Here is a 13,625-nt window from a genome sequence, read left to right as displayed (position 1 = left end):
CAACATGAGATTGTTCTACTGACCAGTTAACTTTTTTGCACGCTTAGTATTTATGTTGCATTGTTTATGCCTTGGATGTAAATGCAACAATTTGAAAAAAAACCTATATTGAAATACGTACGTAGGAAATGGCTACCGCATTTATTAATGTCAAAGCAGATAGTTGGAGATAAAGAATCATTTTTTATGACATGGTTTAAGTTATATATAGCTTTCCTCAAGGATATAATTTTAAATCATACCTATTGTTGGCAACTTTTTGTGACAAGTCGACAAGCACGATTGTAACACCTAAATGCCTTGCGGTGATATGGAGTCGCCAACCACCTCGATCTAGCCAAAGGGCCAAATCAAGATGGGTTTTGCAAAAAGAAAAGCTAAACCGGCTAGCGGAGCCGATTTAGAGATCAAAATCAGCCTCTAGGCCGATTTAGATCGATACGAGGATAACTACCCGTCTCGTGGGCAAAACGGAAGGTTTTTAGGACAAACCTACAAAGAGGTGTTGCACTCTCGCAGCGGCGGCGGACGGTTTACGGCGCAAACCGATAAAGATGGACTAAAACTAGGGTAAAATAGAAAACATAGTAAAAGAACTATTCAAGTAAATTGTATTCGGGGGTTTTACAATGAACCGGTCTTGTCCCTTAAATAGGGGTTGGTTTTGCCCTCTACAGGCCCTTCTCCACGTCCAACTCGGGATAGAAACCAAAGGAAACACGAAACATGCATTCCCGAGCAAGGAAACCCAAGACCCGACGAAAACAGACTCGGACTCGGACCCTGACGGTCTGACCCCCCACATACCTGCGGTCAGACCGGCCCTACTAGCTGGTCAGACCACCCACACACCTGTGGTCTGACCGGCCTTATGAAGGAAACCCGTCACTTTCCAAACAAATTGTCTTATCCTCCAACTGGTAGTGTCCACCATTTGTGGTGGTGCTTGAGAGGCAAGTTGATATCTATCATCAGATATCACGAAGAAGCAATTCATTGTTCGAAATAGACGACATTGAACATGGTCAAAAGTGCAAGTTGGTGGGATTGAATCCATTGGGTTAGAATGGCATGAAACTTGGACCTCATGAGAACTATGGACACTTCTGGAACTTCGACAACAGCTTTGGTTGCCCATGTACTATTGTTCATGTATTTACCATGTTCATAGCAATTGATTGAAAACAAGGATCATCATTTGAGGGTTTTTGTTTATTTATTGTTAGATCCTATGGAGTTACAAAATTATTTATGCAAAGTTGATTAATTGGATTGTTCAAGATTCAAATCTTATGGAATTTATTGTGTAAATTTGTATGCAAGAGGAACTGGTGTCCTTATAACAAGCGCATATATATTGCTTTAACTGGCAACTGGTGCACAGGTTTGGTTTTGTGGCATTTGCCATCTTTCCATATGTGCCAAAGATATGCATCTTGCCCTTCTGTTATTTTAATTTTTAGGTTTGTAAATAAAATTAGTTGGTTGGGTTAATGATTGTGTGTAAACTATAGGAAAAAAGCTACAGATCTTTCTTATCTTTTCATTTTCTAAAGCAATATTAAGCACTATGTTATGGGCAAAAGTTATAGCACCTAAACATTTTAGTATATATCTATAAAAAAAATCTCTAGGTGCAATATGTTCGGTTTAGTTCAAATATTGATCACAACGTGCATTGCATGTGCACGATTACTTGTGGACTTGTAAATTGGCAGAGTATTTGTAATTTGGCTCGGCTCTGTATAAATGGACCGTATAATATGGATATTGATTTTGGCTCTGTGTTTGGACTAGAAATATACTTGGACTGTAAATGTGGATGGGACGGTATGGTGTATATTGTATAATTGGTCATTTGGCTATAGGTCAACTCGTGTAATAGGACTGTACATTTATAATTGGGACTGTATGACTGGACGTTGTATTTGTGGTGGGACGGTGTGACTTGGACAGTGCTTTGGAAATGGGATTTGTGGTATGTATAGATATTCCGAGAATGCACGAGGGCAGAATAAATGGATTGCAACATGAGACTTTGTTTGGATGGATGCACCGTATTGCCAAATAGGAGTTTAGGGTTAACGCACGATAAATGAATTTATCGGTTGTTGTAGGATTATTTTGAGAGTGTTCGTACAAACGAACGACGGTAGCGAAGAAAGGATTTTAGGGACAACGCGTAGCATACAAATCCAATCGTCGCGGTAGGAATAGAATCGGAGATAATTGAATTGACGCATGATAAATAAATACGCCGATCGATTGTAGATAGTCAAGGGAGAGTGTTGGGTTTGAATTGATGGAGTGATTTTAAATAATCGCTGGGCGAGAGTTTGAGAGAGCAACAATATCGCGATAGGACAAAAAAGTTTTGGGTCATTGATTTATTTAGCATCGAAGCACATAACAAATTAGACCGCGAAGGTAAGAGAAGGTAAGGATGGAAAAAGAAAGGTATAGGAAAGGGTGTCCTTTCTAGAGATAGGGTTTAATCAAAATCTATGGCACAAATTCTAAACACACACAAATAAACAATAAATCCTAACATGCAAACTAGGCTATACCTGAGGGAAAATTAGACGTTGTGTGAGAAGGTCATATCTTTTGAAAATAGCCTATTATGAATTATATTTTGCAAATAGGGTTTTTAATAAATACTTTACTAATATATATTATTTTGTAATTAATTTTCCGAAGGCAAATTCCTTTTCAAAGGTTCGTATAAAATAGCCATAGCTATGTTTCTTTATTAAAAGGGTATTTATTTCAATATACTACCCATAGAGGGTTTTATCCAAAACGGTAACATGTATTTATGTGTAGCTTTATTTACAAAATAATTATGCTGAAGGGGTTCTAATAGAGAAGGGTTTTTATATATAGTTGGCATTTGCAAATGTTGAAATATTTCATAAATTTATTATTATATTTTATTAGTATAAAAAAGTTAGGGTTAACGCCATGCTACCGTATGCAAGGGGAAAGGAAACGCAATCGGAGTATGCTGTAAGTACAAGGGGGCAAATGCGAAATAAATACTAGGTCGGTCCAACCCCGAGGTTTCTTCTCCTCCGAGGCGAGGCGAGACTCCGATTCTAGCCTACCTCGCTCGCTCGCTCGCTCGCTCCGTCTTGTGGTCGCCGCCGCCACGAAGACCAAACCCTCGCAAATTGCAATCGAAGAAGAAGAAGAAGAAGAGGAGCCATGGATGGCGGCGGCGGCGGCAACTGGAGGCCCACCCAGGGGGCCGACCCCGCCGCCTCTGGGGGCATCGATCCCAACGCCCCGGCCCCCGCCCTCGCCGGCGGCGACTGGCGCTCCCAGCTCCAGTCGGAGGCCCGCAACAGGATCGTCAACAAGATGTAGGGCTTTCCCCCTCTCCCCCCACCCACTTCCCTTCCCTTCCCTTCCCCCAATTTTTCTTCTCTTCATCAACTATATAAAATAAAATAGAAGATCCATACATCGCATCATCCTTTTGTGCCTGTGGTCGATTCAATATGATGCAACTCTGATCCGATCTACTCCTACGTAGCTAGTTGTAATCTCATCATAATCTCCCCTTCCGTGCCCCTGTGTTTCTGTTATTTATTTATTATTATTTACTTTGTTAGTTAGGTCCAACTCCAATCCCTCCCCAACTATTTTCAGATTCTTATTAGCTTTGACATTCTTGTCTAGTTCACCTAGTCTACATATCCAATTGAACTCAATTTACATTTCATCAGACACAGTTATTACAGTATAGAGGTTTGCTTGGAAGATGCACCCCTTCTGTTCAAATGGATCTTCCCTTTGAGGGTCAGGGAACTATGATGGCAAGGCAAACTGTTTGTTGGAGAAACCGCCTACCTCTCTCGTTTATTTTACTTCGTTATGTTAGATCATGTATGTGCCACTCTCGCTCCGCGAGTCCTTTGTAGCTGTTGTCCACTTTTGGTCATAGCCACTATATTTGAGCGCGTAACTTGGGCTATGCCTACTCATTTGTCCAACATCTTGAATGGTAGACTGACACATTATGCCTTAGGTGACATTTCTCTTTTTTTTTTTGCACAAAACATCTCAAAAGCACTCTCTCTCTCTCTCTCTCTCTCTCTCGTTCTGCATGGGATATATTCGTCATTTACTTGCTTGTTGCAATCTGCGTACAGAATGGACACTCTGAAGAAGCATCTACCAGTATCAGTGCCTGAGGGGTTGAATGAACTTCAAAAGATAGCAGTGCGATTTGAAGAGAAAATCTATACTGCAGCCACCAGCCAGGTACACTTAGCCTCTTGCTAACTCATCGGGTTGATCCAATCTTTCAGTTGTGGGGCTCAAGCATGGCATTTGGGATCTTAGTAGAAGAAATCGATCGTCCAATGTTTGCAAATATGTCTGTTGATTTTGAAGTTTGTTAGAGTTTCGCCGTGAAGTATCCACATTTTCTTTTGAACCGATTGTAATATTTCGCACTTCCACCTAAATCAGATTATCCAAGGCTGCTGAAGCTTTTCCCCTTCCATTATCGGGGGAAAATCTCCTTTGCGCCTTGGATACAGGGACTAAGACTGATTCAGTCCTATGCTAGAGGTGTTGATGTCCCCACATTATTTTCATTGATAACATATCTCAATAGTAAATTAGTATTAATGAATTATAGAACTAAACAATATTTTTACCATGAGACTGGTTTCTCTCATTGGCCATGTTAAAAGTACAGGAGTTGTACCTTGAGTTCTGTAAGCCCATCATTCCATCTGTTCATGCTTGTATAAATCACCTGTAAAATATTCCCTTTATCCCAGATGAAACATCAAACAATGGTTTACTCCAGTCCTTCCTTTTGTGTTAGCGAGTATGTCATCATATATCCCACTTCATTTTGGTAAACATTTTTGTAGGAGCTTCTTTGGCTGGGTATAGGGATTCATAATCTCCAAATTCCAATTGTGTTCTCCTGTTCATACTTCATCAGGCTTATTCATGCCAAAGTAGTTTGCTGTATAGATAAGAATTTGTATAATTTAATTGATTGTATAAAAAAACGAAGCATATGTTTCAATTGTGCTAACCACCAGGACTTAGGGTGGCAAGTTATTTATTACAAAGCCAAATCTTACCATTGTATTCTTTTGTATCACCAGTCTGATTACTTGCGGAAGATTTCTCTAAAAATGCTCTCTATGGAGACAAAGACTCAACAGAATCCTGGAAACGCCCAAGTGATTCAAAACCAAAATCCCCCTGGCTCAGGTATCATATGAAGTATATTCAATATCCGATTCTGAAATACTGGAGTAATAGTAAGATATTCGCTGGTACCATATTTTGTTCACCGTAAAAGTCCTTGTATATATTTTTCATGATGTAACTATATTGCATGTGTGTTTACAAGCCCCATTTCTGAGAGGAAACCATCCAATGGAAGCTCTGCCACACTGGGTACAACAGTGCTCTCTCGTTTTAGCTTGTATCGGATAATGCTCAAGCAAGTAAATTAAGGCGAGATGCCTGTCAGTCGAAACCTCCAAACTTGTTGATTACTCGAACCTAATTAAGTAATTGCTAATCTTGATAGCAAACACACCATTTGGATGCTGGCCACGAATCCTTGCATGGTCATATTCAAAGCTTTTGGGCACCAACATCAAAACAGACGACCCCTTCAATCTGCTTGTTCTAGTAGAGGCTAGATCAGCCATGGCTTCCAAAGTAGAAAAGCAAAGCAAGGCTCACACCATCACGTCTGCTGCCAGCAGCCCAAAGACCAAAGATACACATAGCTTTCTAGCACTCATTCTCTCTCTTTTTAATCAAAGATTAGTATCATAGTCTAGCCCATTGGCAATACACAATCACTTCATCGATATAACCTCTCGCACTGGATTTCCTCTCCCTGACAACTCGGTAGCTCTTTGTTTATGTATTTAGAAAATGGGCTATCAAGTTGTATGGATTTGTATGTACTTGTTGTCCATCGTTAAGCTTGCCCAGGCTCAATTGGATCCACCACTGGATGGAGTTATATGTCTAAAAGTTCCCTAGCTAGTGTCAGTTTTGGTTTACATATCTTGTATTATTAACATATGCTGTCTAGTTATTTGCATGTGCTTCACTTTTTTGAACTGATTAGTTGTCCATGATCTATACACAACCTAGATGTTTAATTGATGCCATATGAGTATGAAATGACACATTTTAAATGATTGTCATTTTCCCCTGATAAGTGCTAACACATGTTATGTTAGTTATTTGCGTTTGCTTCTTCACATTATTTATGCTCATTTTTCTTTTGAAGGGGGATGTCTACTTTCCATAATTCATGATCTATAATACCTAAAGGTTCAATTAATGCCAATATACCATGAATAATTGCACATTATGAATCGTTGCACTGTTTAATTTATTCCCCCTGTTAAGTTTCATGTAACTTTGCTTTATGTTGGAGCCAGATTACACTTGTGTGACTACTGAGGTAAAATAATAGTTGGCTATTTTGAGTTATTGATGGAATTATGTTTATTCTCCTTCTGCTGCAACTTGTCAGAATTTATTTGCAGTTTCCTTCTTAGCCTTATCGAAAAACTAATTAATGGTTTTTTGTCTAAGCTACTTGCTAACCTCTTACTTGTTTTGGTACATGTGTGTTCCTTGGAAAATGTAGAATCTCGTCTCAAATATGTCTTTATCATGCTTATTTGGGGTGTTGTTATGCTTTTTACAATTTTGCAAGTATTGTCTACAAGGTATTTATGCACATTCACGATCTTTTCTGCAACAGTACCTGGACTCCCTCAAGGCAGTAATCCAACACAGTCATCAGCGATCCCTTTGATGTCTCAGCAACAGGCCCGGCAGCCAAATTCTACGTCTGTCCAATCTTCTCTTACTAATCTTGGTCAGAACTTGCCAGGTGTCAACCAGACATCCACACTGCAGAACATGTCTGGCATGCCGCAGAACACTATGAATAATGGCTTGGCACAAGGCGCTTCACAAGATATATATGCTACGCAAAGGCAAATGGCAGGAAGGCAGCAGCAGCAGCAACAATCTCAGAACCAATTAATTTACCAGCAGCAGCAAATTATGATGAAGCAGAAGTTGCAGCAAAATTCACTTATGCAACAGCAATCTTTGTTGCAGCCAACACAGATGCAATCCTCACAACAGCCAATGATGCAAATACCATCTAGCCTCCAACCCGGGCAGTCCATTCCGCAGACACAACCAATGGTACAGTCATCATCTCAGGGTGGTATTCAACAGAATGCTTTGAACTCGGTACCACAATCTGTGCAATCGTTACTCCAGCAACCTACACAATCTGCTATGAGGCAGCAGCAACACTCACAGTCCTCCATGCATCCACAGCCTTCTCTGCAGCAAGCTCAACCAACTCAGCAGCCTAACATTCCTTTGCAACATCAATTAATGGGCCAGCAGCAAAATTTACAACAAAATCAGTTAATTGGTCAGCAGAATGGTGCTGTGGATATGCCACAGCAACAGAGACTACCAGTTCAATCGAATAATCTTTTGAATATGCAGCAGACACAGCAGATGTTGAACCAGCAGTCTATGCCCTCGCACCAGCAGCAACAATTGGGCTCCCAGGCAAATATTTCAACTCTACAACAGCAGCAGCAACAAAATCAGCAGCAACAACAGCTTCTTGGAACTGTGCCTAATGTTCCGAACATTCAACGAATGCATATGCTACAAACAAAGGCAGTTCAGCAACCACAGCAGCAGCAGCATGCTCAGCAGTCATCACTGGGTTTGATGCAGCCTCAATCACAACATAACCAACTTCAGCAATCACAGCAGCATCTTATGTCACAATTCCAAGCTCAACCTAACCAGCTGCAGCAACAACTGGGAATGCCGCAGCAACCTCCCATGCAACAAAGGCTTCAAACGTCAGCTGGCATGCTCTTGCAACAAAATAACATTGATCAACAAAAGCAATTTATGCAGGCACAAAGGGGCCTTCAAGAAGTTTCGTCTAGCAGTAAGTTCTCCATATGCTGTCTATATAGTTGCATTTATTCTTTTATTGTTTCCCCCTGTTTTTTCGCTGTGTTATTGTTCCTTTATCCCTCTGTTTTATCCCTATTCATACTGACATTAGTTTTCTCCTACATTTATGCCAGCTTACAAATCCTAAATTTCATTAGTTAACTTAATAAATTGGAGATAGTAAGGATAACATTTGTCAGTTAGAGTCTATTGCAATGTACATTGATAACATGCTGACGAAGCTGACCCTAATGATTTTGTGCCTTCTGTTCAAATTTGTTTTTTCTGAGTTGTGGACATATTTGCCACAAAAGGCTATTTTCAGATTACTGTTTCAATCTGACCTCAAGTTCACTGTTGTATTTTTCTAGTAGGAATCACACAAGGTCTCCCACTTCTGTATTACATCCTATGTTGTAGTAGCAGCTTGCTACTTGATTGCTTGTTCATTGACATGATGTTTGATTTCCTTGCTTTTCATGCAGCATCTGTGGACTCCACTGCCCAAACAGGTCATACAGGTACAGGTACAGGAGATTGGCAAGAGGAGGCATATCAAATGGTAATGCATACCACTACCGTTTGGCGCTCGTTTGTTCACTTGGACCTTCCTAAAGAAATTCAGAGAAAAGGACCTCTGAACATTGTATTTGATGTTTAGAATAAGATTTGGTCAAACTTCTAAAATACTGACCATAAATAATTTCTCAAATGCTTAGTCTTAAACAAAATAAATGGTATAGGTAAATTTGCTTCAAAAAGTACTATCATAAAATCATATACTTATAAACTTATTCTAATATAAAATTGATAGTCGAAATCTAAAAGGTCTGACCGAATCTTGTTGTGACATCAAATATTTGACCGGAGAGAGTAATATTCTCCCGCTATCCTTTTTCATTGTTGTTTTGATCTGTTTTCCACCAACTAAACAATAAACAGTTCCCAATTGATTGCATGTCCTTTTTTCTCTCGAGACATCTGGAACGAATTCGACACTGCATTTTTTTTTCAGATCTGTACAATTTTATGTGTAACTCATTTTGTTCTTAATCTTTTAACCATTGAAGTATGGTGAAATCAATAATTGGACATGTGTAGCCAAAGAAACAAGAATGTTATCTTTTACTGATAAAGGTGGAACTGATATTCATACAACTATGCACATGCATGCTTTCTTTAAGATAGAGGATTCTTTGTGAATGTGGACTGTATAGCATATTGTATCTAGATGTGATAAGGTTATGATGCAGTTTGTAATCCCTTTCTCTTGACCTTGCAAGTTCAATCAACACCATGTTTTCTACTGGTTATTATAGTTTTTTCTTTAAGTTCCCTATGCATGTAATAACTATTCGAACAATCTTTGCCTGCACCATATCTGTTAGTTAAACAACAGGCCTTGGTTTACTGAATGGTTTCTTTTCTGTAGTATCCATCCCTTCATAGCTTTTGTGTTTTTCTTTCTTGTGATCACAGGTGAAGAACTTAAAGGACCAATATTTTCCTGAATTAAATGATTTGTACAATAAGATCTCTTTGAAGCTACAGCATGTTGACAACATGGTTCCACCTCAAAAGCCAACAGAACAGTATGAAAAGATGAAGAATTTCAAACTGATGTTGGAGCGTACAATGCATGTTCTGCAATTGAACAAGGGCAACATTCAGCCTGCCCTTAGGGACAAAATTCCTGCGTACGAGAGGCAAATTATCAGTATCCTAAATTCGCAAAAGAGGCCAAGGGTGCAAGGCCAGCAGACACAATTTCAACAATCTGCTGGGCAAGGTCCTACCTCTAACATTCCGCAACAACAACAACCTTCCCAAGGTTTGCAGCAGCATGATAACCATACTAATCAGATGCCTCAAGCAAGCATGCCAAGTATGAGCACCGGATTACAATCCTCAGGTGCAGCTGGTATCCAACATTTACCTGCATCCCCAGCAACAAACTTTGGTGTTCCAGCAACACAGCAAAATGTCACAAATGCACCACAGGCTACCTCTAATTTGGAGGTTACTCAAGGAAGCAATTTTAATTCTTTGCAGCATGGTTCAATGAGTGGTGCTTTGCAACAGGGAAGCACTGGGCCCATGCAGGGTACACTGAATGCACAACAGCAGGCCAGTAGTAGCATGTTATCTCACAACTCAGTAGGTACAATGCAGGCTAATGCCAATTCCATGCAAGCCAACGCAAATTCATTACAGCAGCTGAAGCAGCAACAGCAGGAGCATCATATGATGCAGAATCAGCAAATGAAGCGTCAAATGTTTCAGCAGTTCCAGCAAAAACAAATGCTTCAGCAGCAACTCCCAGCACAGCAACAATTACAGAAACAGCAGCAATCACAGATGCAGGTTCCACAGCATCATTCTGGAAATGATGCAAACGAGCTGAAGGTTAGACAAGGAGCTGCAATGAAACCTGGGATTTATCAACAGCACTTGGCTCAGCGCAATAACTTTTATAATCAGCAAATGAAACAGGGCAGTGCTTTCCCAATTTCGTCACCACAAAACCTCCAAGCATCATCCCCCCAAATTTCACACCATTCTCCTCAGGTTGATCAGCACAATCTCTTGCCGTCTCAAGTGAAGACCGGGACACCATTGCAGTCAGCTAACTCACCATATATGCCATCTCCATCGCCACCTGTTGCCCCGTCTCCTATACCAGTGGATTCAGAGAAACCACTCTCCAATTTATCATCATCACTTACTAATACTGGTCAGGCTACACATCAGCAAACAAACATGGCGCCTCAGTCACAATCAATCGCCGTTAACACTCCAGGGATCTCGGCCTCACCCTTGTTGGCAGAATTTACAAGTGTTGATGGAAATCAGGCTAACATGCCAACCCAAGTTCTAACCAAATCAAGTGCAGCAGAAAGGCCTTTAGACCGCTTACTTAAAGCGGTCAGTAACTTTGCCAACTTTTTATTTACTGTCTTTTCTTCGTTTCTGTAGTGCAAAATAAATTTATTATTTAATCAGTGCTATTCTGAGTATATTTTAAAGCGTAATTAACTATGGCATAAAGAACACAGTAGGCTCAGCTAAAATATTTAGTTCAGGAGTTATATATGCCATGCCTTTTGCTTGTAACCTCGTGCACCTACCTTGCTAAAGTTAATACAAACATTACCCTGTTTCAATCAACTAGTTTATCAAACGATAACTAAAATGATGCCCAAAGGTTGCAGCAGATCTCAGATAAGTATATCGTAAATTCTGAACTTGATAATTATGTCAAAAAGGGATACTATGCTAAAATCCCAGTCACATGCACATATGCGTGTGCTAAGGGATTATGCAAATAACACACATGTTAGATCTGTACACAAATATTTTGAAGTCAAGGGGATGCAAAGCATGGGAGTCATCATGCCTGGTCATTTCATGTTACTGCTTATTTAAAGTTGACTCTTTGAGTCTTGACATCTGAAGAACTTGATAGGTTTAGCATTGACCTATTTTATTTATTTCTCTTCACTATTGCTCTGTGGAATCTAGCTATGTTTTCCGGATAGCCTGTTTTGCTGCTGTGCTAAAAGAGAAGAAATCATTAATACCTTTTATTCCCCTCAAATTAGCTTCCTTAAACAAATTTTGATCATATAGAAGGCATATACCCTCCCTTTAGATTGAAATTGAGGATTTACCTTCCTGTCCCTTTTTTTTTCTTGCATGATTCATGTCCCTTGTGTTCTGTATGGCAGTTGCGGACAACACAACGCCAGTCCTTGAGTGCTGCAGTAAGCGACATAGGTTCTGTTGTCAGCATGATTGACAGGATTGCTGGGTCTGCGCCTGGTAATGGTTCTAGAGCTGCTGTTGGTGAAGATTTAGTTGCTATGACAAAGTGCCGATTGCAAGCCAGGAATTTCATAACACATGATGGGACCGGTACATCAAAGAAAATGAAGCGTGACACTAGTGCTATGCCTCTTAATGTGTCATCAGCTGGAAGTGTTAATGACAGTTTGAAGCAAACATTCAGCATAGGTACCCCTGAATTGCAGTCAACTGCAACCTCACGTGTAAAGTGGCAAAAAACCGAGGTATGCTCTTTATTATTTCATAGGGATCAATACATTATATGCCTCAGTGATCAGCTTCACAATCGTTTGTATAGATGAAACTTAGTGGCATGATGAATAAACTAAAATATCATGATTATCCAGCTGTTTTGTTTCCACAATGACTTCCATTACATATATGGGCCCAGAGAAGGGAAGTATAGTTAAATTGACGGGAGCTATTCTAAATTTTTGGCTACCTTTATTATTTATCTTGTCTCTGGTGCACCTGCAGATAAACCATGCTCTTATGGAGGAAATACATGAGATAAACCAACAGCTCATAGATACAGAGCTCCATGTTTGCGAGGATGATGCTGAGTCTTTTGGTGCTACATCAGAAGGGACAGAAGGGACAGTCATCAAATGCACATTTACTGCTGTGGCTGTTAGCCCCAGCTTGAAGTCCATGTTTGCATCAGCACAGATGGTAAGCTTCTCAAAGCATGATCTGTGGTATCGGCTTTTATTGTTCGCTGATGTTCCATGTTAAAAATGTGTGGCAGAGTCCAATTTTGCCATTGAGGGTGCTTGTCCCCGCTAGCTACCCTAAGTGCTCCCCGGTTCTCCTAGACAAGTTCCCAGATGAACAAAGGTCAGTATCCAATGTTTTATCAGATTCTACGCCAGGTACTACATATTAGGCTGTCCTGATTCTCTGTACATAAATAAACTAAGGATGTTGCATTGTGCTTGTGAATCTGCTATAGAAACTCGGATGACCTGTCGACCAAAGCGAGGTCGAAGTTCAGCATATTGCTTCGGGGTTTAGCTGAGCCCATGTCACTAAGAGAAATTGCGAGGACGTGGGACGCGTGTGCCCGCAAAGTAATTGCTGAGTATGCTCAACAGACTGGTGGAGGCAGTTTCAGTTCGAGCTATGGTTGTTGGGAAAATTGCGTGGGTGCTTAATCCCCATTCTTCTTCAGTCCTGCTGGCACCAATCTTCGTTTTGCATCGATATTGTGCGATCGCTTGCACGCCCTTAACTGGAACGGTTAATGCATCGCTCTATAAATATATGCACATAAATATATGTAACCATAATTAACATTTTAGCAAACATGCAATTGCTACTGGTGTGTACTTATTTATTATGTGTGGTTGTACTTTTGGAAATCCTCCCTGTTTACTAGCTGGATTTGGTAGCGGCCCCTCTTGTACAGAACAGTCTACATCTCCAGCCTGGTTTGATTCTAATATAAATATACTGTGAGATCGCTGCTCGTAATATATGTTGTGTATTGACAACAGTTGAAGGACGTGTGATTTTCTGAGATGTGCTGAGACCAGTTTCGTCGGACGTTTTCTCTTTTCTTGTGTGTTCTTTTCATATGCGGAATGGCGGTAATCAATGAGCATGTACAGAATATAAGAAGATCAAGCTAGGGAAGTATTTGACATTTTTAGCTTGGTTGCTAAGGGTGTGTTTAGTTCCCGCTAAAATTGAAAGTTTAATTGAAATTGGAACGATGTGACGGAAAAGTTGGAAGTTTTATGTGTGTAGGAAAGTTTTGGTTCGAT

At 40.1% G+C, this 13,625-nt stretch overlaps 1 protein-coding gene across 1 annotated transcript; it reads left to right on the top strand.

The window, feature by feature from the left end:
• The first annotated feature begins 3,076 nt into the window (after nucleotides 1-3,076).
• On the top strand, nucleotides 3,077-13,334 carry LOC4346348 (mediator of RNA polymerase II transcription subunit 15a). The gene is made up of 10 exons (XM_015794334.3): nucleotides 3,077-3,365; nucleotides 4,158-4,269; nucleotides 5,136-5,244; nucleotides 6,773-8,005; nucleotides 8,499-8,575; nucleotides 9,493-10,938; nucleotides 11,742-12,083; nucleotides 12,337-12,531; nucleotides 12,608-12,696; nucleotides 12,812-13,334. The coding sequence occupies exons 1-10, from the start codon at nucleotides 3,208-3,210 to the stop codon at nucleotides 13,011-13,013; spliced, it is 3,963 nt and encodes a 1,320-aa protein (XP_015649820.1). The 5' UTR covers nucleotides 3,077-3,207; the 3' UTR covers nucleotides 13,014-13,334.
• Nucleotides 13,335-13,625: the final 291 nt, after the last annotated feature.

The sequence above is a fragment of the Oryza sativa genome, chromosome 8, assembly GCF_034140825.1.
Source record: "Oryza sativa Japonica Group chromosome 8, ASM3414082v1".
Lineage (NCBI taxonomy): Eukaryota > Viridiplantae > Streptophyta > Magnoliopsida > Poales > Poaceae > Oryza > Oryza sativa.
Note: the sequence above shows the minus strand (reverse complement) of the source record. Positions and strands in the feature narration are given on the sequence as shown.